Genomic DNA, 23,237 nt, shown 5'->3' on the forward strand with positions numbered 1-23,237 from the left:
GTTTTTCAATCCAAAGCGTCTATTTCTTTTTTTTTTCCAAAGTGTCTATTTCAAAGTACAAGCTTCACAAATATCTCACAGAGAAATTAAGGTGCTCAGAATGGTGGACAGAGTTCAGGTCAGTTCACTGGTGTTACAATTCATCTTCCCAGTGCCCCCAGATGCACCAGAACTGGTAATTCACCAAACACTGGAAGACATTTCTTTTAAAAAAAATTTTTTATTGACGTATAGTTGATTTACTGTATTGTGTTCATTGCTGCTGTACAGCAAAGTGATTCAGTTATACATGCATATATATTGTTTTCCATATTCTTTTTCATTGTGGTTAATCACAGGATATTGAATATTGTTCCCTGTGCTATACGGTAGGACCTTGTTTATCCATCCTATATATAATAGTTTGCATCTGCTAATCCCAAACTCCCAATCCTTCCCTCCCCCATTCCCTCCCCCTTGGCAACCACAAGTCTGTTATCTGTATGTGTGTCTGTTTCTGTTTCATAGATATGTTCATCTGTGTCGTATTTTAGATTCCACATATAAGCGATATCATATGGTATTTGTATTTCTCTTTCTGACTTCTTTCACTTAGTATGATAATCTCCAGTCCATCCATGTTGCTGCAAATTTCATTATTTCATTCTTTGTTATGGCTGAGCAGTATTCCATTGTGTGTGTGTGTGTGTATATATATATATATATATATATATATATATATATATATATATACACATACAACATGTCTTTTTTTTAATGAATTTATTTATTTATTTTTGGTTGCGTTGGGTCTTTGTTGCTGCATGTGGGCTTTCTCTAGTTGCGGTGAGCGGGGGCTAAGCTTTGTTGTGGTGTGTGGGCTTCTCATTGTGGTGGCTTCTCTTGTTGCAGATCACGGGCTCTAGGCGCACGAGCTTCAGTAGTTGTGGCACGCGGGCTCAGCAGTTGTGGCTCGTGGGACTCTAGAGCGCAGGCTCAGAGTTGTGGCGCACGGGCTTAGTTGCTCCGCGGCATGTGGGATCTTCCCAGACCAGGGCTTGAACCCGTGTCCCCTGCATTGGCAGGCGGATTCTTTTTTTTTTTTCTGAGAAACACGTACATTTACTGAATGGAAAACAAGCCTCTTCATAGAGCCCGAAAGCCTTGGCAGGTGAATTCTTAACCACTGCACCACCAGGGAAGTCCTATACCATGTTTTCTTTATCCATTCATCTGTCGATGGACATTTAGTTTTTTTCCCTATCTTGGCTATTGTAAATAGTGCTGCAGTGAACACTGGGGTGCATGTATCTTTTCGAATTACAGTTTTGTCTGGATATATGCCCAGGAGTGGGATTGCTGGATCATATGGCAACTCTATTTTTAGTTTTTTGAAGAACCTCCATACTGTTTTTATAGTGGCTGCACAACTGTACATTCCCACCAACAGTGTAGGAGGGTTCTTTTTTCTCCACACCCTCTCCAGCATTTGTTATTTGTAGACATTTTAATGATGACCATTCTGACCTGTGTGAGGTGGTACCTCATTGTATTGATAGTTTTGATTTGCATTTCTCTAACAATAGCGACGATGAGCATATTTTCCTGGGCCTATTTGGAAGACATTTCTTAAGACTGATTCCTCTCCTTCTTCAACATTATTTGACTGTTACATTTTTTAAATGTTTGTGGTTCAAATTACTGAAAAGGAAGAAAGATCATCTTACAATTAGGCTCCCATCTTTTGATAATTACTCATCTTTACAGGAAAAGATTTTAAAAAAGATTTGGGGTTTTGGAGAAAATCAACTTAATGGGCAATTTTTGGAGGCCATTGTGGTTGGTTGTGTAGGCCTGGCTTTGTTAATATGAAACAGCATATTTATTGACTAAATGCCCTCAAATTTTGTAAATGCATTTATGTGCAACATCCAGTGTACCTCCTTCAGTTGTTTGGAATATAGCATTAAGTTTAAATATAAATTGATGAGATTCTACTTCAGTGTCTGTTGTAGATCCTGTTCTGGGTAGAAAATCAGGGGAGGTGCCATTTTTGTTTAGGCCTGGTTCCCCATAGAAGAGGAAACATATTTACTATTTTCAGTGTCCTCAATTTTATTTATTTTTTTGGCTGTGCCACATGGCTTATGGGATCTTATTTCCCCAACCAGGGAATGAACCCGGGCCCCTGCAGTGAAAGTGCTGAGTCCTAACCACTGGACCACCAGGGAATTCCTGTGTTTGTTTTTGTTTTTTCTTATTTACAGTATCCTCAATTTTATAAATGCTCCTGTGCATATTGCCAAATGCACTTTGCTGAGCTAGGAATAGACTCTTAATTCTAACATGAACTGACAAGATTGTGTTTCAGTGTCAGTTGTAGAAGAAGCAAGATCCAGGTCGGGGAGAATGTTGGGAAAGGTCCCACTCTTGTTTCAGATCTAAGGTAGGAAGATAAAGGTTATGTCCACCAGGTAAAGATCCAGGAGGGTTGAGTTCATTTAAAAGTCCCTTGAGGTTTGAAAAAAAAAGAAACTTAAAAAACAAAAAAAGATACATTTCTGGATTTAGCAGTCATTTGATTATCCTATTTTGGTTTTGAACAACTATCATTCTCCTCTTTTTCTTTATGGAAAAGGTGATTTTTACATTGTGGGGGACATCTATCACTTTTGCCTGCTCCACATCCATCCCTTCTCCTTCAGTAACAGCTTCTCAGTGTTTGTCTGATGTCTTTTATTTGAGTAACACTTTGACGGAGGGACTACAGTACCACAGTTAAGGGCAGGGCTCTGGAGCCAGGCTGCTTGGGTTTTATTCATTCGTGCAACCTACGCTGATAATCAGCATGCGGGCAGACCTCATTTTATTGTACTTCGCAGATACTGAGTTTTTAACAAATTGAAGGTTTGTGGCAACCCTGTGTCAAGCAAGTCTATTGGCATAATTTTTCCAACAACATTTTTTTTTAATGAAGGTCTGTACATTTTTTTTACACATATGCTATTGCACACTTAATAGGCTACAGGATAGTGTAAACGTAACTTTTACATGCAATGGGAAACCAAAAAACTTGTGAGACTCACTTTATTGCGATGGTCTGGAACCAAACCTGCAGTATCTGTGAGGTGTGCCTTGATAGGAAATATGGCCTAGTAGCTCTCTTTAATGATTTCTAGGAGCTACATACATAATTTAAGGTAACCAAACTTTCACAGGGTTTGTGAGAAGAGGCCTCTAGCATCAGAGTGTTGTCACACCATCCATTTGATGGAAAGGATGATGCTCAACTTTTTATTTTATTTTTTGGCTGTGCAGCGCGGCATCCAGGATCTTAGTTCCCCAACCAGGGATCCAACCCACACCCCGTGCAGTGGAAGTGCAGAGTCTTAACCACTGGACCACCAGGGAAGTCCCGATGCTCATCTTCTAATAATGAAACATTTTTCCCTGCAATATTTCTGGTTGAGATTTAAATAAGTTTTTCATGTAGAGTGTATCTACATGAAGTCACCTAATAAAACATTTTTGATTAATACATTTTTAGACCAAAGAGTTCTTAAGTTTTCAAAGAGTCATGATATTCTGAATAAGCTTTTCATCATACGAAAAAAACACACTGATTTACAAATCCTAAAATCATTGAGTTTACATACCACTCTCCCTCCTACAACCTGGATTTTATAGGCTCAGGTAGGTGAAGTGTCTTTAACACAAATTTAGCAACAGACTTGGGACTTGAGCCTAGTTTCCTGGATTTCTAGATTTCTATTTCTTTCTACTACCCCAGCTTGCCTTCCTGGTTTATCACTTTAGGTACTAAAGGCTGAATAGAGGTAATTTAGAAATTTTCAATTATTATAATCTATGCATTTGCTTTAGATAGTATATATTTCCCCCACACCACCTGCCCAGCTCTGAACCTGGGCCACACAAACCTGACCTACTGGCAGGACTGTTGTCTGGAAAAGAGTTTGATGGGCATAAAATTAGTAAGTCTTTAATGATGGGTTATTAAACAACTTGTTCTTCGGGTTCTTTAATAAAAAAATTAAAGGCTTTAAAGGAAATATAAAGACTTGGGACCTAAACTTTAGTAACCTGGAATATCTGGCAGAGCTTTCTGGAGTGGAATTGTTAGGGAACAGACAGCTTTTGACCGATAGGTAATAACTGATTGACAGTGGAGTTGGGGTGGGAAGAAGAGCGTGGCAGCCACAACCGCTAGAAAAACACGGCAGCTGGAGGAAACGGTCTGTCACTGGAGAACAGTCCAAGCAAGAGTCCTCAAGCAAACAGAATTAAGCCCTTAACAGGCTACGGTTTAACCATTCTTAGGGAATGATGGTTTTGTTTTCTATTGCAGTTTCCAAGGTCAAGATCTCTTACTTTACATGGTGTCCAGTAAGGGAGGAATGACCATGCTAAAGCCAGACTGAATTTGTCTTTGACATTTCCACCCCCTTCTTTGGGTCATGGGATCCATTCTTTTGGCCTTGGCCTCTTCAACTCCCCATTAATTTGAGTCTTTTCTCTAGGACCTAGTCCAGCTGAGGATAACTTGATAATGCTCTGAATGAACATCATTATGGAAAATTTGGAAGAGAAAGAAAACTCCCCATTACAGTTCCAACAGTACAAAACTTCTTTAGCATCACCACTTCTTTATTTCCGGGGACAAAAGCTGAGACTGAGAATTGTTATCATGAGCTCCGGTGGCTGATCCATAGGCAAGGAGCAAGGGTGAAATAGGAAAGAACGGGTAAGAAGAAGGAGTGGAAGGAAGGGAAAGGGGAAAAAAGATGAGCAGATGCATATGGCGGGCATGGGAGTGTCCGTCCACTGGGATCTTAGTCACACCTGGTTCCTACTCTTCATATTGCCTAACCTTTGACCCCAATAAACGATAGTATAGCTCTTCAAATGTATTTCTTTTCTTTTTTTTAAATTGAAGTATAGTTGATTTACAATGCTGTGCAAATGTATTTCTTCTTGAAGTGGTGCTGTTTGCTCTTGGTGACGTGCCCCAACTTTGAGAGAGGTTCCCTAGTCATCCATCTTGGAAGTTGGGTTTGTCAATTCAGTCAGTTTCTAACAGCCAAATCCCCCATTTGCTCTCCTCAGCCTGGAGAGCCTTAAGCTAACAGCCCCTGAAAGACGGAATCCAGCACGCAGATGTGGAGGAATGGGCAGGCCAGATTATCTTTCCACCTCCTTGGGGTCAGGGAAAAAAGGTGGAGGGCGGCAGGGTGCAGTGTGGGGTGGGTACAGACGGCTTCTGGGAGAGCAGTCGGCCTGCATCCAGCCTGTCAGAACGAGGAAGAAGGTGCTGGGTAAGTTTCCTCTGAAGGGAGTAGAATATTTTTTCCCCCTTTTACAGTGAAATTGGAACAGTCCTGGGAAAATGGGACAGGTGTCACCAATCAAGACACAGGGCTGTTTACCCAACTCAACCAAGGGGCCCTCAGGGCGAGAGAGTCTTGATACGAAGAAAACTACAATTTTTCGAAACACGAGGTAGTCCCTGCAGGTTGGGAATGGGCGTCTGTACGTGGATCGCCCTCTGACAGGTGGACATGGGAGAGGGATGGGCAGTCAATGCGCCTCCGAGATGGGAGGCCGGAGGGAACTCTGGGTGCGTTTCTCCAGTCTGTTAGAAAGGCTATTTCCAGGTACTTGCCCTGGCACAGCGTGCCCTACTAAACCCACTGCAGCTGGGCTGAGGAGGGGCGGCCCCCCTGGCGAAGAGAGTGTGGGGCAGAGGTTCAGTTTCCTCTTAAGTCTCTGGGTTTCGGCCGGCGAAGAGAGGGAGAAACCAGGAGGGGCCGAGCTGGAGCGAAGGCCGCTCCAGCCCTGGGGCCAAGGCCGCTCCAGCCCTGGGGCCGAAGCAGCCTGAGAGGCGCACAGAGCCCGGCCCTGAATCCACCAGCCGCTCGGCCGCCAGATAACCCCGGGAGTTAAGCTCCCAAAGAGAAAACGAGGCAACGCCTGGCACGTCTTGCGCGTCCCCGGCCGCGAGGCTCCCGGCTCCCTCCTCGCCGCGAGGCCCCCTCCCCCAGCCATAATTGGACACGAGCGCCGATTTTGGTGCAATGCGAATTAGCTCCAGTCGCCCAGTCGGGAGGGCCAGGAAGGCTCGGGGAGCGCCAGCCGCTGGCGGGCGCCGCGCGACCCGAGTCAACGCCCACCTCAGCCAGCATCCCCGCGGCCGCCGCCTCCCGTCGCCATAACAACCAGGCCCCGCGGCCGCCCCGCGCAGCGCCCGGACGCCCGGGGAGGACGCCCCCGCCCTCGGCGCCCAGCATCCGGGTGGCCTCGCGCCCCCGCCCTCGCCCTCGCCCCCGCCCTGCCGCGTCCTAGCGCAGCGCAGAGGCGCCCTCTCCCGCCGCCGGAGAGGAAAGCCCTCGCGCCCCCGAGACTTGACTTTGCAGAATTAATAAAGCAGCCCCGTGGGGCCGGGGTCCTCCAGCACGCGCCTGGGCGCCCGCACCTGCCCGGGTCCCCCGCACCTGCCCTCTCCCGGGCTCCAGGGCGCGCGCGGCGGCGGGAAGCGTGGCCGGGCGGCGACGGCGGTGCCCCTGCGCCCGGGGCACGGCGTTCCCGGGGAGCAGGACATCCCCGAAGGCGGCAGCACGCGGGAGGCGGGGAGGCGGGAGGCAGCCGGGGCGCGCGGGGAGGGCGGGGAGCCCGCGGGAGGAGGAGGGGGGAGGGAACAGGGCGGGCGGCTGGGAGGGAGGAGAAGGGAGGCAAGAAAGTAGCAGAAAGTGAGGCTGGCAGCCGGCGGCAAAGGAGCCGGGCGAGTGGCGGCGGCGGCAGGAAGTCTGTGCCCGAGACGCGCAGAAATAAGAGCCAGGGAGGGACCGCGGCGGCGGCGAGAGTGAAAGAGGAAACTGCAGAAGAGGAAGCTCTGCCGCAGCACAAAGTCTCCTCCGGCTCCCGCGCCGAGCATCCCCGCGCCGCCCGCCCAGCCCTACGGGACGGGCTCGCAGCCGCCGGCGCCCCCGCTGCGCCCGCGCCGCCGCCCCCCCGCGCCCTCGCGCTCGGGCGCCCCCTCCTCGTGCGCCCACCCCGGCCCCCCGCGCCCCCGGCCGCTCCGCCTCGCTGCCCTCTGCGCACGCCGCCCTCGTCTGCCATGGCCCGGGAGAACGGCGAGAGCAGCTCCTCCTGGAAAAAGCAAGCTGAAGACATCAAGAAAATCTTCGAGTTTAAGGAGACCCTCGGAACGTAAGTGGGGACCGGGGAGTAGAGGGTGGAGGTGGCAGCGGCCACGGTTGCAGAGGTGGCTCCCGCTGCCACCGCCGCCGCCACCGCGGTAGGAACCGGCGGGTCGCCGCGTCCTCATTGTCCGGTTCTCGGCTCTGCGTGCCCCCTGCGTGCCGGCCGCGTGGGTCTGCGCCCCGCGGGCCCGGGTGGGAGCCGCTCCTGGGCGGGGGAGGCTCTGGGCTTTCGGGGTCAGTCGCAGGTGGGCGACTTTTCACTTCCCTGGCACCGCCGCCCTCTCGACTTCTCCCCACGCGTGACTGTGGGCTGAGCATGGTGGATATTCCTGTTTACTGGCTGCGTGCGTCTGCTCACCCTTTGCATCGGCGCACCGTGTCCGCGAGAGACGTGGTCACGAGAAAATCGGGCTCCAGGCATTCCCATTTCTGTTCTTCCGTTATGTATTCTTATAGAATTGACATCTTAACGTACTAGGTGTAGGCAAGACTTTGGATGGCCGCGCGATTAAGGAAGGGAGGAATTTCGCAGTGTTCAGGGTCACGTGTGGGCAGAGCCTTACCTGAGCGTCTGTCCATTTCACCAGGCTCGGCAGCACACGCTGGGGTGCGGGTCGCCAAGGGGGGGGGGTGGTCTGCGAGGGTCGCTGTACCGGCGGTTTCTCTCTAGGGCTGTGTGTAGTCCGAGGCTGGTGGCAGAGTCTCAAGAAAGCAGGAATAACCACAAGTCCGTGGCAGGAAAGCTCCGAGCGTGTGCTGCTCCATTCAGCTGCTGTTCTCTTTCTGCCCAGGAGTTGGTTTTTGTTTGTTTTGTGTGGAGTGCCTCAGAATAGGTAGGGAGGCTGATAGTGAAAGAGAATCGGGCACGGCTGGAAGAGTCTGAAATTGGAGTTATTTTCTCCCCTCATGTGATCGGTATCTGTCAGCATATATATTCGTACACATACGTGCTGTATGAACCGAACGTTTTGCAGGGGTTCATGGAGGTGTTCATTAGGCTGGGAAGAGATAGAGGAGGTGTTTCATAAGAGAAATCAGTGTGCTCTTCTCTCCTGTCTCCCTTAAAGCCCGTTTACTTGTTATTGTGGTTGGTTTGCTTTTCCAGGACCACATTTTCAAACCCAGATTGTTTTCTGTCCCATACTCAGGGTCCACTGAGTTGTTTGGTCGCTTTCCCTCCCCCAGCCCCATGTCTGCAGTGGTCCCCCAGAGCCCAGGTTGTGACGGTAGCATGCCCGCCATGCTTCTGGTCCTGGGGACGCACACTTGCCGAGGATGAGAACAGGGTCTCCCAGCCGTTGTGCTCGCTTCAGGAACGCAGTCTACCTGTGGGTGTAGACTTTCTATCTGTTGGAAAGAAAACAGAAAGGACTTAGCCTTTTCATAGAGAGGGGCTTGGGGCTGCCTCTTAGCATGGCCTGTTAAGGGGTGAGGTTTGTCCAGAACTTTAGAAAATTATCGTTGAGGTTTATTTGGGTTTGGGGTAGTGACTCTGAGATGCTTAGTTGCCGAGAAAGAAGAAGTGTGTGCTTGCTGGTCATCCTGAGACCGATTATGTGGTCTCAGATGAGGGGACGGGAGAGAGTGGAGTCCCATCGTGAGAGAATGTGTTCCTTTGCCAGGCGCATCCCCACCCGAGCCCCTCGAGCTGGTCCCTCTGCCTACAGCCTCCAAGCAGACCGATGCAGCTCCCCTGACTGCCTCCTGCTCCCCGGAGAGCCCCGCAGCTGCCCCTCTGCCGTGGCTGGGCTGCTCAGCCCCATGAGCTGCGGCTTCATTGAGTGGCTCCTGCTGTGGCAGGTGCTGTTTGGGTATGACTGCGGGTGGTTCCACCTCTGGGCAGGATGGGGACTTGCCTCATGGTGACGGAGAGACCGTACAGCTCTTGCAGAACAACCTCTTGGACTCTGGCCACATTCCCCATGAACTTGGGGATGGGTCTCTGTTAGGGTTCCAAAGCTTTGCTTTCTGTCTTGGAAAGAATTCTTTGAAAAGAAGCTTCCCGCTTTGGTCCCGTAGTGCTGGCAGGGGTTCTAGAAGAATAAAACACAAACAATAAAACGATCAAAATGTTTTCACTCAATAGCATGATAATAATAGTAGTAGTAGTAGTAAATGTAGGTGACTTTATTAAATGAATACCAAGAACCAGTTGTTATTCTAAGTGCCTTAGGTATAGTAACTCATTTTACTCTCATGTTAACCTGATGAAGTGGGTATTTACTTTTATCCCCACTTGGCAGATGGAAAAACTGAGGCAACAGAGAAATTATGTGACCTGCCAAACAGGAGCTACTTATTGAATGGAGCTGATTTTCGAATCTAGGCAGAACAACTTGTGATTATGCATGTGGGGTTGAGCCCCTCTGTGGATTATGTAACAGCAAATGTTAATAATAATTTGACTAACTTTAGTATTTGGAAAGCTAATTTTAATATTAAGGTAAAGAAATCATAATTATGGGGTAACCTTTTATCCAAACATGTAACATGTTAAAGCTTTTGGATTATCAACACCTTTTTGTCTCTTGGACTTTCTAGAAGTGGTCCAAAGTTCAGGATGCTTGTTTTGCCCTGGGCCAAGTCCAGAGATCTTGACCTGAGTCTAAATAGAGGTCACTTCTGGTTCTGTTAGTGTGGATTTTGGCTTTGGGCTCTACACTTGTTTGCAGTGAAACCTAGCATCAGTCAGGGGTGTCAACAGTTACAATTGGGATTCATTTCCAAGGTACTCTGCAGGCCCAATCATTTTGTTTGTCACACTTTTACCATATGCTTTTAGGATCCTAAGGCAGGAAAGCCCTGCCAGGAGCCAGATTGTCAGCCCACAGTGTTAAACTGCTTTTAAAATAAAGCACTGTGAAGGCTCAAGGAGCACTCACTTGGCAAAACCTTGTAATCTGATATCTGGCTGCCTGATCCAGTACCTTTCCGTGCAGAGCAGAACCTCTACTGTTGAAGGCCAGAGGGTCAAGCCATTTAGACCGTGTGGTCAGCGGGAGCTTGCTGGAGGGTGGGAGCCAAATGGGAGTGAAGGCTGGCTCAGAAGGGTGGGAAGAGAGCTGGAGGAAGCAAAGGACAGCATAGGGGAAGGAACCCACTGTGTGGTTTGGGCCTGGGTTTTCTGATGCACCTGAGTCAGGCCGCAGGAGAAACCTCTCAACTTAGGACCTTCAGTGTGGCTCCCTTTGAAGGGGAATCCCAGGGCCTAACCCTACCTCTGAACAAGGTGGGAAGGCTTAATTACTGTTGATTAATCAACGCCATGTTTTCAGATCCCTGCCTGGCACGCCAGATTAATGTGGGATCAAATAAATGTTGTGTAACAGCAATTAGGAATCGTAAACATTTCTGTGGCGTGTTTGCCGAGGCCGTTCAGGCATCTCTACCGTAGGTGTCTTTCCACATCTTCTGAACCAAGACAGTGAAAATAGGCCATTTGGAGAAAGATACGGATGAGAAGAAGGGTTTGACCGTGGTGTCCAGAAAGTACCTCAGACTCATGGAAGTGGCTTCTGTAATTGCCACGCCATGAAAGGCATCTGAACAGAGGAGACCCTGATAGTTGACACAGAATGATTCTCCCAATATACCTCATTTCTTCCCCCAGAGTATGGAAATGGCACGTCCTGGAAAATAGATCTTCATCTCTGCAGGGTATGAATACACGCTTTTCTTACAGACCGAATGTTTTGTGTTGAAGTAATTGCTGTTTGTGGGGGGCTGGAGCGGGCACCATGGAGGCCTTGGACCTGGGTTCAAGGTCTGACTCAGCCGCTGCTGGGGTGTGTGGCCTGTGGGCTGCTTGGTCATTTTTCCACATGACCTGGTCTTAGCTTCCTCACCTGTAAAATCAGGGGGAGGGCAAGGAAGATGGGATGATTTTCAAGTGCCCTTACAACCCTAAGATTTTTTTGGCTTGTCTGGGTAACGAAGGCACTCAGTATAATTTTTCGGGAGCTTTCGTGTGTACCTAGAGCAGCTTAGCCCTATTTGGAGGGACATTTTTATGCCCAGGCTAGTAGCAAAGTGATACAGCTCAGGACAGGAAGTGTTAACCCACTTGATGTCAGTAGCACGATGCCTTTGCTTTTTCGTGAAGTGAGTGCCTGCTGGGTGCTGCTTTAGGAAGAGTATAAATAGAAATTTCTGTGGGACCAGCACTGTCTTTTCCCACTAGTGTCTTCCGTACATGCCTTGTTCTGAAATTGCTCAATCAGTACACCTGTTGAGGACACAGATGATTGATTTATCTGAAAGCCCGGGTAGAGCACAGACTCACCTGTTGTTTTGTGGGAAGTGGGTGTGTGTGCGTGGGTGTGGAGGGAGAGGGAGATCGCAGAGCTACCTGAGGTGATTTGCGTGTTTGACCGACTTAAGAGTATTTATTCTGAGACTACTCAAAATTTTAGTCTGTGAAAAGCATATTTAAAAGAATATTACCAAGAGGAGCAGAGAGGTGGGCAGCCCCCAGAGTGCCCCCCGAGGGTATCCCAGCTGTGGCACTGGTTAGAAGTTTGCATTTCTCAGCCCTTTGTTTGAGGCATGATATAAATTCAGCCTCTTGTACATTTAAAAATATCTATCGAACACCTGCTATATTCTAGGCACCGGTGCGCGGTAGGGGGTAGTACAGCAGCGAACAAGCAGATACAAATGCCTGCTTTCCTGGAGCTCACATTCTGGTGAGGAAGCCAGAAAATAAAACATGAATCAGGAAAATGTAGCGTATGTTATCTAGTATACACGTTAGGGGAGAAATGAAGCAGGGAAAGGGGATTTTTTGGAGGGGAAGGTGAAGGTGGCTTGAAGCAGGGTAGCCAGGGAGGGCCTGGCTGAAGAGCTGCTATTTGAATACAGATCTGGAGGCTCCAGTGGAATAGCTGAAGGTAGAATGTTCCCGTCGGAGGGAACAGCAAGGGCTGTTTTGAGCAGAGGCGTACCTTGACCTGACTCAGGTGTTTCCATCATGGCTGTGGTTGCTGTATTGAGAATGAGTGGACGGGTTGAAGGGCAGAAGCGGGGAGACCAGTTCGGAGGCTATGGAAACCATCCAGGGGAGAGAGAATGGTGGTGGAGGACTGGGGCACCGCTCCGGAGGTGATGAGAAGTGGTTGGATTCTGGAAACATGTGGAAGGGAGAGCCGATAGGAATTGCTGGTAGATTGGGTGTGGGATGTGAGATTCGCCAGGGATTTGGGGTTGGAAGAAAGATGCCATTTGTTGCTTTTGGTCAGTTTTGTTCCAAGGATTTTCTGAGCACCTGCTCTGTGGGCACAGCAGGGCTGTCCATGTTCTGGGAAGCTCTTGGAAAGAGTTTGGAGGGAAAACTCAACATCCTTTGGGCTCCTGGGTTCTCCTTGTGAGGGACTCTTGGATTTATTTATTTGTTTATTTAAAAAAAGATTTAAAAAATCTTTGGCCACGCCACGCGGCACGTGGGATGTTAGTTCCCCCACCAGGGATTGAACCTGCACCCCTTGCATTGGTAGCATGGAGTCTTTTTTTTTTTTAACATCTTTATTGGAGTATAATTGCTTTACAATGTTGTGTTAGTTTCTGCTGTACAACAAAGTGAATCAGCTATATGTATACATACACCCCATATCCCCTCCCTCTTGCGTCTCCCACCCTCCCTATCTCACCCGTCTAGGTGGTTACAAGGCACTGAGCTGATCTCCCTGTGCTATGCAGCTGCTTCCCACTAGCTATCTGTTTTACATTTGGTAGTATATATATCTCCATACCACTCTCTCACTTCGTCCCAGCTTACCTTTCCCCTCCCCGTGTCCTCAAGTCCATTCTCTACGTCTGCATCTTTATGTCTGTCCCGCCCCTAGGTTCTTCAGAACCATTTTTTTTTTTTTTAGATTCCAAATATATGTGTTAACATACGGTATTTGTTTTTCTCTTTCTGACTTACTTCACTCTGTATGACAGACTCTAGGTCCATCCACCTCACTACAAATGACTCAATTTCGTTCCTTTTTATGGCTGAGTAATATTCCATTGTATATATCTGTGCCACATCTTCTTTATCCATTCATCTGTCGATGGACACTTAGGTTGCTTCCATGTCCTGGCGATTGTAAATAGAGCTGCAGTGAACATTGTGGTACATGACTCTTTTTGAATTATGGTTTTCTCAGGGTATATGCCCAGTAGTGGGATTGCTGGTTCATATGGTAGTTCTATTTTTAGTTTTTTAAGGAACCTCCATACTGTTCTCCATAGTGTCTGTATCCATTTACATTCCCACCAACAGTGCAAGAGGGTTCTCTATTCTCCACACCCTCTGGAAGCATGGAGTCTCAACCACTGGACTGCCAGGGAAGTCCCAGGGGACCATTGGATTTTAAGGCTAATCTCTTTCTTTCCAAGAACTTGTGTCTGGGATGGGCTTTTGAAATATCTCCTCTTCTGTCACAGGGGGAAGTCATGATAGGCTGGACATTTCAGCAGCTGGACGAACTGGTTAACTTTCTGTGAAAATGCTGGGTTTTGCCTCTAGAATTATCCACAGGAAGATCACTTTGACAGGTGCACCTGTAACCTACAACTCTCCCACTTGATTTGGGAATTAAAGCCCAGACGTTCTGTGAAAAATAATAAACATGCGAACTCCTGCTACTTCTTTCTTTGATAGGATGTTTTATGTTTGGAGAGAAAACGCCAGAAGTTTTTCTTGGTTGCAAAAAAGGTAAACCCTCGTGGCCCTACCGATTAGTATGGTGGGATTTGGGAAATTGCACTTTTTAGAGCTTGTTCCCGGAGGGGCTAACGAAGACTAGGTCTCAAGTAGAAATTTCTGGCTCAAACTTGGCAACCGAGTGGACAGTAATTAGACTTGGCAGGTGGACTTTCTTGTCCTCTCAGAGGAGGATTTTAGGGGTTAACTTGTTGAGTTTTTTTTTTGGCTGGGTCTCCATAAATCCCTTTAATCTTTCCTTTCCCCAAATAAATCTCCGTAAATCCCCTTCAATCTCTCTCCTTCTCCTCCTCTCCCCTCTGGGAGGGCTTAGCATTGGTCCAGCAGGGCACTGTCACATTATTGGACAGCTTACACCCGCAAGGGTGGACCCCAGGACCTCACATTGCCTCCAATCCTCATGAGATTTTGCAGGAATCGCCAGGGAGCCCACAGCCCCCGGGAACACATTTCTTTAATTGAAGAACGAACCGCTTATGGGTGGCCAGCACGAAGCCTGGAGCCCTCTTCAGCTGTTGCAGGTTTCTCTTCTGACTCAAGATGGTCCATCCAATGCGCGAGGACACATGGACCCTGGGAGACATGCCAACATTACCTTCTTTTTCAGTTCACGTTGGGTACCTCCCTTTGACTCCCTGTGGTGCAGGAGCTCACCTTTTCCTTGGGCTAGTTTTCTGTTAGATCCTTCATGATTTTTAAAAATGTTTATTATGCAGTATGTGGATTCTTCAGGTTCGAATCAGACCAAATGGATGCCGCAGGCCAAGTTCATTCCATGGCAGACCAAGTTCATTCCCTGCCTCCAGTGGTCAGCTGTGGGTCTCGTGCTGTTTTTCCTAGTATTTCAGCAGGATTCAGAGATGGAGGAATGCATTTCTTGGTTAACACCGGATCTTGAGGATAAGCCTAAATACAGCGTATTGGCTGAGGCCAGGCAGGGGAGGCATCAGGAGGCAATGAACCGTACTAGAAAGGCAGCTCGAGCACCACCCTTAATAGCTGCATCCCTCTTGATGTCCATCCTTCATCTTTCTGAGTTAAGATGCAGGTGGAAGTTGCTGCCTTGTGGGATTCCTGTAAGGATTCAGTGACATCTATGAGGCGCCTGGCACATAACTGGGATTGAGTAAACAGCAACTGCCATCAAGTTTTAGTTGCCTTCAGCAGCTGTGGTGGAAGATAGCTACCCTCGGATATTCAGGGCCAGTGCTGTGAGGAAGAACATGTCAGTGTCTGTTGGAAATTGATTTCTGGAAGCTCCTGGGGCAGAGATGCAGAACAGCGCATACTTAACCTCCCCCCGCAAAGTTGATTTAAGAAACCATCAACAAGTCCTCAGTCAACCAGGGAAGAATATTCGCTGGATATTCCACGGGGCGCAGTCCTGAGCTGCTAAGAACGGAGGATCTGAGGTCACTAGGCCATGGGTGCAAATCCTGGGTCCACTGATTCCTAGCTATTAGGTTTTGGGCAAATTATGTCACCGTTCTCGGCCTCGTGCCCTCATCTGCACAGCAGGTTAACACTAGCACCCGATTTAAGGGTTGCAATGAAGGTTAGATGAGGGCGCGGGGAAACCCCTTAGTGCATGGGCATGGCCGTGAATCCGTGTGCAGGAAATGCTCCTTCTCTCTCCTTAGCCCCTGCGGGGCTGACACCCTGCTCCTCAGAGGCCACTTGCCCAGATTTGGGGGGTCCATTGCGCCATCCAGCACATGCTTCCCACAGGAGGCTGGTTGGTTCCCCTGGCGCTGGTGTTCACCAAGAGCCTCAGCCGCAAACATCCTCCAGGCCAGCTCGCGTGTTGAGTGACCTAGTTTGCTGCATACATAGACTCATCCCCTCCCTGGGTTATGTCATCAGCTTTGTCTCTCTGCACCTCTCCCTGCACCCTGAGCTGTTTTTTTTTCTTCAGTCTATCTCTACATCAGCTTGTGCAAGACGCTCTTCTAACTGCAGTTTCTGTTGTCGCCAACAGCACTTAGATCTTGGTGCAGCTGTGGCCCTTCTTGCAGCTGAAATGTGCTTCTTTCTGGGAATGGCTTCAGCCTTATCTGCTTTGGTTTCTTATTGAAAATAACGTTTGGCTTGGAGGACTGAAGCAACTTGTTGATTACAGTATTCCAAAACGTCACTGACTTTTGTGAGTTTAAATTCTCTACGTAGTGAGTTTATTTTAATGCTAGAGTTTTCACAAATGGCATCGTGTCTAGGTATAGACCGCATGAACGTGCGTAACAATTTACTCAAAAATATCCTTTTCAGGGATTGTGTGATGGAGGATGGGAGATGATCTCAGAAGTTTAATTTCCCAGGTTTCAGGATGTAGGTAAAACAGTTGGAGAGCTCATGTCTGAATCGGGTGAAATCCCTCATCTTGACCTCTCCATGTTAACCCTTTCCACGTCCTGACCAGGTCTGGGGTCACAGTTTATTGGTACCTCTGCAGTGCAGTGAGCACAGGAAGAAGAGGCTCCCCAACTAGACAAAGTCAACATTTTTACCGGTTGAGAGGCCCCCTCTCTGACATTTATAACCACGGCTCACGTCACTGAAATTGCTTTTACGCCAAGTTGGATTCGGGGCTGTAAGTGGAATCCTAAAGGTATCACATTCAATAGAACCTCGAACAGTCCCCAATTTTCAAGTGACGTTCCTGCCTGCCCCGCACATGATGCCGTCCCCTCCCACCAAGGCCCACAGTGTTGTGGGAAAAAACAAGGAAATGAAGCTGTGCTAAGCGGAGAGGTCTGGTGGGACGATTGGGGTGGGGGGCAGACACCCCAGGGCCCCTGCCTCCTGCCCCCCAGGGCTCTTCCCATTTCTTTAACTTTCATAAAAATGGCTGCTCACAATTTGCCTTAAAACATTAGAAGATACAAATGCCTTGAAATAGGTTGAGAGACCAGCCATCTGTGATGTAAGTGATTTTAAAGAAAGTACTTTTTCCTCCCACGTGAAACTGACAAGAACTAGCAGTTTGGCTGGAAGACAGGAGGAAAGTAGGTAATTGTGGTTTTGGAGCTTTGTGGGGGGGCGTGGGGAGGTGCAAATGAGTTCCAAACTGGGAAGTTGAAGGCCAAGTGAGGCAACTGGGAGAAGGATCCCAGGCCGACCGACTGATTAAATAAACTGGGTTCTAGGGCTTCCCGGCGGTCCAGTGGTTAGGACTCCGCGCTTCCACTGCAGGGGGCGTGGGTTCAATCCCTGGTCGGGGAACTAAGATCCCATGTGCTACGTGGCCAAAAACAAACAAACAAACAAAACTGGGTCCTAGACTGGCCTGGGTCCCGAAAGGGAGGCTGCTGTAGTACTGCCTCTGTGACCTCCCCCCTCCCCTCCTCCCCCAGCACAGCCCCGGCTCCCAGGACCCGGCTGGGACATTCACACTGTAATTCAGCCTCACTGGCATTGGTACTCGAGGCTTCTCTAGGTGTGAGTGGGCTCCTTACCCCCATGAGACATTTCACTTTCCTTAAAAAATATGCCTTGAACAACCACCACACCCAAAAGGTGAAAATGAACTTTGGGGGCAGACCTTGTATAAAAGTTGGGGACAGCCTGTATCTGGCCCTCGTGTACAGGAACGATGCTGCTGGGATTCGCTCTGCCTGCGTTGGCATGGCCAGTGTCAATGGAGTTTGTGGTCCTAGTCATGGTAACAAAAACCCGATGTTGACTTTTTAGGGCCCTCTTGGCTCCTTTGACAACTGGGAAATAGAAGACCTAATATTTGGGTGTGGGTGTTTTTAAATTGTGGTTTAAAAAAATGCATAACCTAAAATTTACCATCTTGACCATTCTTAAGTCTTTAGGGCCCTTTTGGCTCCTTTGACAGTTCGGCGTTAGAAGACCTCGTATTTGAGCGTGTGTGTTTTTATATTGTGGTTAAAAAAAATGCATAACCTAAAATTTACCATCTTAACCATTTAAAAAAAATTAATTAATTAATTTATTTATTTTTGGCTGCATTGGGTCTTCGTTGCTGCACACGGGCTTTCTCTAGTTGCGGCGAGCGGGGGCTACTCTTAGTTGCAGTGTGCGGGCTTCTCACTGCGGTGGCTTCTCTTGTTGCGGAGCACGGGCTCTAGGTGCGTGGGCTTCAGTAGTTGTGGCACGTGGGCTCAGTAGTTGTGGCTCGCAGGCTCTAGAGCGCAGGCTCAGTAGTTGTGATGCACGGGCTTAGTTGCTCCACGACATGTGGGATCTTCCCGGACCAGGGCTCGAACCCGAGTCCCCTGCATTGGCAGGCGGATTCTTAATCACTGTGCCACCAAGGAAGCCCCCATCTTAACCATTTTCAAGCCTATAGTTCAGTGGCACTAAGGACATTCATGTTGTTGTGCAACCATCACCACCATCCATCTCCAGAACCTTTTCATCTTCCCAAACTGAAGCTTTATCTCTATTAAACACTCACTCCCCATTTCCCCTCCCTCCGGCCCCTGGCAACCCCCATTCTGCTTTCTGTCTCTGTGAATTCAGCTATTCTAGGTATCTCCTATAGGTGGAATCCGACAATTTTGTCATTTTGTGTCTAGTGTATTTTATTTAGCCTAATGTCCTCAGGGTTTACCCACATAGTAGCGTGTGTCAGAATTGCCTGCCCTTTTAGGGCCAAATAATATTCTATTGTATGGCTAGACTACATTTTGTTTATCCATTCTTGATGAACACTTGGGGCTGCTTCTGCCTTTTGGGTTTTGTGAATGATGCTTTATGAGCATGGCTGTCCCTCTTCAAGTCCCTGCTTTCAGTTCTTTTGGTTCTTTCATTTCATACCCAGAAGTGGAATTGCTGGGTCATGTGGTAATTCTGTGCCTCATTTTTTGAGGTACTCGCAGACAGTTTTCCACAGCTCTGTGGTGTTTTGCAGTTTGCAAAATACTTTTACATCCGCGATTCCTCCTGCGCCTTAGGACAGCCCTGCGAGTGGGGAGCAGTCGTTGCCCTCATTTAACGAGAAGAACATGGAGGTTCTGAGAGGTGAGATGAGTCAGGAGAAAAGGTTGCCAAGTGGGGCTTGGAGATCGGAGCGTCTTCCGACTCTGAATTCAGTGCTCTTCCTCCCCCGTCGTGCTGCTTACAAGCTGGTTAGTGGGGACAGTGGGAACAGAGAGCACTGATGGATGAAAAAGGTACCTCCTCGTTCTGTGGATGTGGTGTGGTTAGGAGACCATCGGAGCCCGTTGTGTGCTGTCAACCAGCTCTGGTTTGTAACCTTTGCTGATTCCATGGTGTAACTACTCCCGCTGGAACCACTTAAAGCTACCCCTGGTTTAACAACCGACTGCAGAATTCTTTTTTTTTTTTTAATTAATTTATTTATTTTTGGCTGTGTTGAGTCTTCATTGCTGCGTGCAGGCTTTCCTCTAGTTGCGCTGAGCGGGGGCTACTCTTCATGGTGGTGTGTGGGCTTCTCATTGTGGTGGCCTCTCTTGTTGTGGACCACGGGCTCTAGGCTTCAGTGGTTGTGGCTCGTGGGCTCTAGAGCACAGGCTCAGTAGTTGTGGCGCACGGGCTTAGTTGCTCTGCAGCATGTGGGATCTTCCCGGACAAGGGCTCGAACCCGTCTCCCCTGCATTGACAGGCGGTTTCTTAACCACTCTGCCACCAGGGAAGCCTCCAAAATTCTTGAATGAGGCTCTTGTGAGCACGTGTGAGTTGACTCAGCACACCTTTGGAGGAAGTTGAGGTCAGGAGATCTGAGTTCAGTTCTGCCTCTGTCGCTTCAGAAGTGTGGGACCTTGGTCGTATCCTCTCTACATCTGGATTACCTTGTTTGTTAAATGGGGAGAATGACACCTGCTTCCATTACAGACCTGTTGTAAGGCCTGAATGAGATAAGGTATGTGCAGTAAGGCTTTATTCAAATAGAAGGTATTATTATGTTGCGAAGATTATAGCTTTAAAATAGTTCTTTCTCATAAATGTTGGTGTCATGCATACTCTTTGGAACCTAGCTATCATCTTTTGGGCACGGTTCCCGAGAAGTTGGGCCGTGGTCAGACTTGACGCTGAAAGCATCAACGCAAAACCCAAAGTTTCATAGTGTATTTTATCTAGGTCTGTTCAGGTGTATGTTGTTTTTGTTCTCAGTGTTTAAGCGATTGGTACCTTCAGAAAAATTCTTTAAAAATTATAAAAAGGACATGTCATCCTGGTAGAGAATTTAAAAAATATGGAAGAGTATGAGGAAGATGATGAGAATCAACTAGTTGGCTGGATGGGTCTTGGGTCATCAGTCCCTCTAGGGGGCGGGGAGATCTCAGGAGAGACCCCAGAGGTCAGCGGTTGGGGGTGGGTCTGTGGGGGGGTGGGGTGGGGCTGTGGTTATTCACTCACTGCTGTGGAGATATTTCAGTATTTTGCCAACTGGTCTGATTGGACCACTGCACACCGGTTGAGTATTGGCTCTGGAAGTAGGGGTGGTGGTCTTTGTTGAATGCGGTGGGTATCCGATTCTTTTCAGGGTGCCGGTATTTTGTGTTAGTTTGGCGCTGGTGGTGATGCCATCATTGGGATTATTGTCATGATTACCCTCTCTACTCTCATCACCACCTCTAAACACCTACAGAGTCAGCAGTGGGACAGAACCGGGTGCCAGCAGGAGACCCCGCTCAGCAGGCTTCCAGTGGGCTAATCACCCACGTGAGAAGAAGGAGGTAAAAAAGTATTCGTGTCCAAGTGTGCCTGACTCCCCTCGGTTGGGGTAGGACACAGGAACCTAGATTCTCAGTCACTTCATGGCATGAAATAACTACTGTTCGCTATGGACTGAATGTTTGTGTCACCCCAAATTCATGTGTTGAAATCTAACCCCCAATGCCATGGTATTAGGAGGTGGATATTAGCATAATATCCTCAAGGTTTATCCACATGGTAGCATGTGTTAGAATTGCCTTCCTTGGGCTTTGGGAGGTGATTAAGTCATGAAGGTGGAGCCCTCTTAAATGGAATTAGTGCCCTTATAAATGAGACCCCAGAGAGCTCCTTTGCCCCCTCCACCATATGAGGACACAGCGAGAAGTCAGTTGCCTATGAACTAGCAAGTGGGCTCTTACCAGACACCAGATCTGGCCATGTCTTCATCTTGGACTTCTGGACCCTGCCTGGCTTGTTAGGCTCCCAGGCAGGGTTCTAATGGGGCATGGATGTGGCAGCCTCAGGCAGATCCTGAGTCTTCAGGATCAATGTGGCCGCTCTCCCCACCCCTCAAGACTGTTCCTGGTGGCCTTCCTTTCTTGTAGGAATTCTTGAATGTATAATATATTCCCTAAGTGTGATCTCATCCTAGGATCGCAGGAATGGTCCAGGTAGATGCAGGGACCTCCAAAAAGCTTGGTTAATCCTGAAGGTCCTAAGAGCTGGGTGTCCTTCCAAAGCTTTCCAGGAATTTGGAGTTTGAGGTCTCTTCTTCTAGCATGCCAGGGGGTTAGGCCCTAATCCTGCAGAAAACTTCTGGGTTCATTGAACCCTGAGCAAACTGGGCCCCTCTTTACAAGCCAGGTCTGCCCCATAGGAATGAGGGAAACTTGAACTAGTCCTGGTGCTAGAAATTCCAATGGGTTTGTCTGGCCAAAGCCATCTGGAAGTGTGCCTTCATTTAGTCGCCTCAGTCAGGCTTCAGGTAAGACTTTGGAGAACTGTGAGACTGATTCCACAGTTTTTTCTTTAAAAAAAAATTCGTCAGATACTCTAGACCGAGGTTCTGCTCTGTGCCAGGCACTATGGAAGTGTTGATAAGACAAAATGTGGTTCTTGTCCCTGGGGAACTTTTGGGGGAGATAAACATGTAATTACACTTCAGTGTGATAGTGCTGCATGGCGGGGACACAATATGGAAGCTGCAAAGAGGGGCACCTTGCCAGAATTGGGGCTCAGGGACGGTGAGCTGGGCTGTTGCCTAAGAAGTCAGAAGTGGAAAAGAGCTAGCATTCTTCATTACTTAATGAGCTCCTGCTTTATGCCAAAGAGAAAGCTGGCTTCTGTAAGACAAAGGAAACATATAGTTTTAATAATAATAATGATAATAAGAATAGCAACCATTTATTGAGCACTTACTAGGTGCTAGGCACTATGCCAACTACAGTATTTTACATGAATTTTCACGTTAAATCCTCATAGCAGCCCAATATAATAGGTTCCATTGTCATCACCATTTTAGAGATGAGGACACTGAGCCCCAGACAGGTTAAGTAACTTGGCCAAGGTCACACAGAACTAAATGGAAAAATTGGGATTTGAGCTTAGGTTGGGTTATCTGTCTGGGGCCAAAGCCAGTGCCCTTAACTATTATATCATTGTACAAACATTCTACCGACTTCATAGGTTGGCAGATTTTGTCCCCTGAACTCTTTTTTTTTTAAAATATTTATTTATTTATTTATTTGGTTGTGTTGGATCTTCGTTTCTGTGCGAGGACTTTTTCCAGTTGCGGTAAGCAGGGGCCACCTTCATCGCGGTGCGCGGGCCTCTCACTAGCGCAGGCCTCTCACTATTGCGGCCTCTCCTATTGCAGAGCACAGGCTCCAGACACGCAGACTCAGTAGCTGTGGCTCACAGGCCCAGTTGCTCCGCGGCATATGGGATCTTCCCAGACCAGGGCTCGAACCCGTGTCTCCTGCATTGGCAGGCAGATTCTCAACCACTGCGCCACCAGGGAAGCCCTCCCCTGAACTCTTAACAGAGCACATGGTGACATAAGCATGGGGCAAAGTGTTTTGGGGTTTCCAAGGGAAGGGAAGTAATTTTTATCAGAAGTAATAGATGGAGACGAATCATAAGAGCAGGTAACTGAATTGTTTTCCTAGTAGAGCTTCTCCAGTGGCCCATTTTCCAGATGGCAGCCGTGTATTCATTTAACCAGTGGTGGTTAAGCTCTCACTTATGGCTGGTGCTGTACCAACTGGAGATTCAGTGGCAAATGAGAAGAGTGGTCCCTGCTGTGTCCTCCAAATATGCTAGACCTGTTCCGACCTCTGTGTCCTGCTTGCGTAGGTCCTCCTGTTGCCATCGCTCCCCATTGATTTTCCAGGGTCTTAAGATGCTAAGATCACTTAAGTCTGCTCTCTTCCATCAAGTTTCCCCAGACATCAGCAACCCACTTTGGACTTCTCTGCTTCTGTTCTTTCCAGTCTTAGAATCATATTATTGAGGGTCAGCCGTTGCAGGTTTTTTCCTTTGTGAGAATTTTCTCCAGCTGGTGCAGCTCAGAGCTGCTCGCTGGGGACATTCTCACCCACGTGGTTTCCCTCCCAGGTGTTTCCCACAGTGCCTTGCACCCTGAGTAATAGGTGGAGAGTTTGTTTGGTTCAGCGTTAAAAATCCCA

The 23,237-nt window shown here is 48.2% G+C and overlaps 1 protein-coding gene and 1 long non-coding RNA gene across 4 annotated transcripts in view; one reads left to right on the forward strand and one right to left on the reverse strand.

Moving 5' to 3' along the window:
• Positions 1–210: 210 nt before the first annotated feature.
• Positions 211–17,838, reverse strand: LOC309655051. Its single transcript, XR_014260583.1, has 2 exons — positions 7,555–17,838; positions 211–5,285 (listed from the first exon to the last, which is right to left on the reverse strand). It is a non-coding gene; the product is annotated as an uncharacterized lncRNA (long non-coding RNA).
• CAMK1D (calcium/calmodulin dependent protein kinase ID) overlaps positions 6,384–23,237 on the forward strand; it is a 413,272-nt gene continuing 396,418 nt past the window's right edge. The window contains exon 1 of one of the 3 annotated variants that reach the window (XM_082449814.1): positions 6,384–7,203. In XM_082449814.1, coding sequence (XP_082305940.1) covers positions 7,112–7,203 — 92 coding nt within the window. In that variant the 5' untranslated portion in view covers positions 6,384–7,111. The remainder of the gene's footprint in view (positions 7,204–23,237) is intronic. The other 2 variants (XM_082449812.1, XM_082449810.1) reach the window with 2 other exon arrangements.

This window comes from Balaenoptera physalus (assembly GCF_965194825.1).
Source record: "Balaenoptera physalus genome assembly, chromosome: 2".
Taxonomy (NCBI): Eukaryota; Metazoa; Chordata; class Mammalia; order Artiodactyla; family Balaenopteridae; genus Balaenoptera; species Balaenoptera physalus.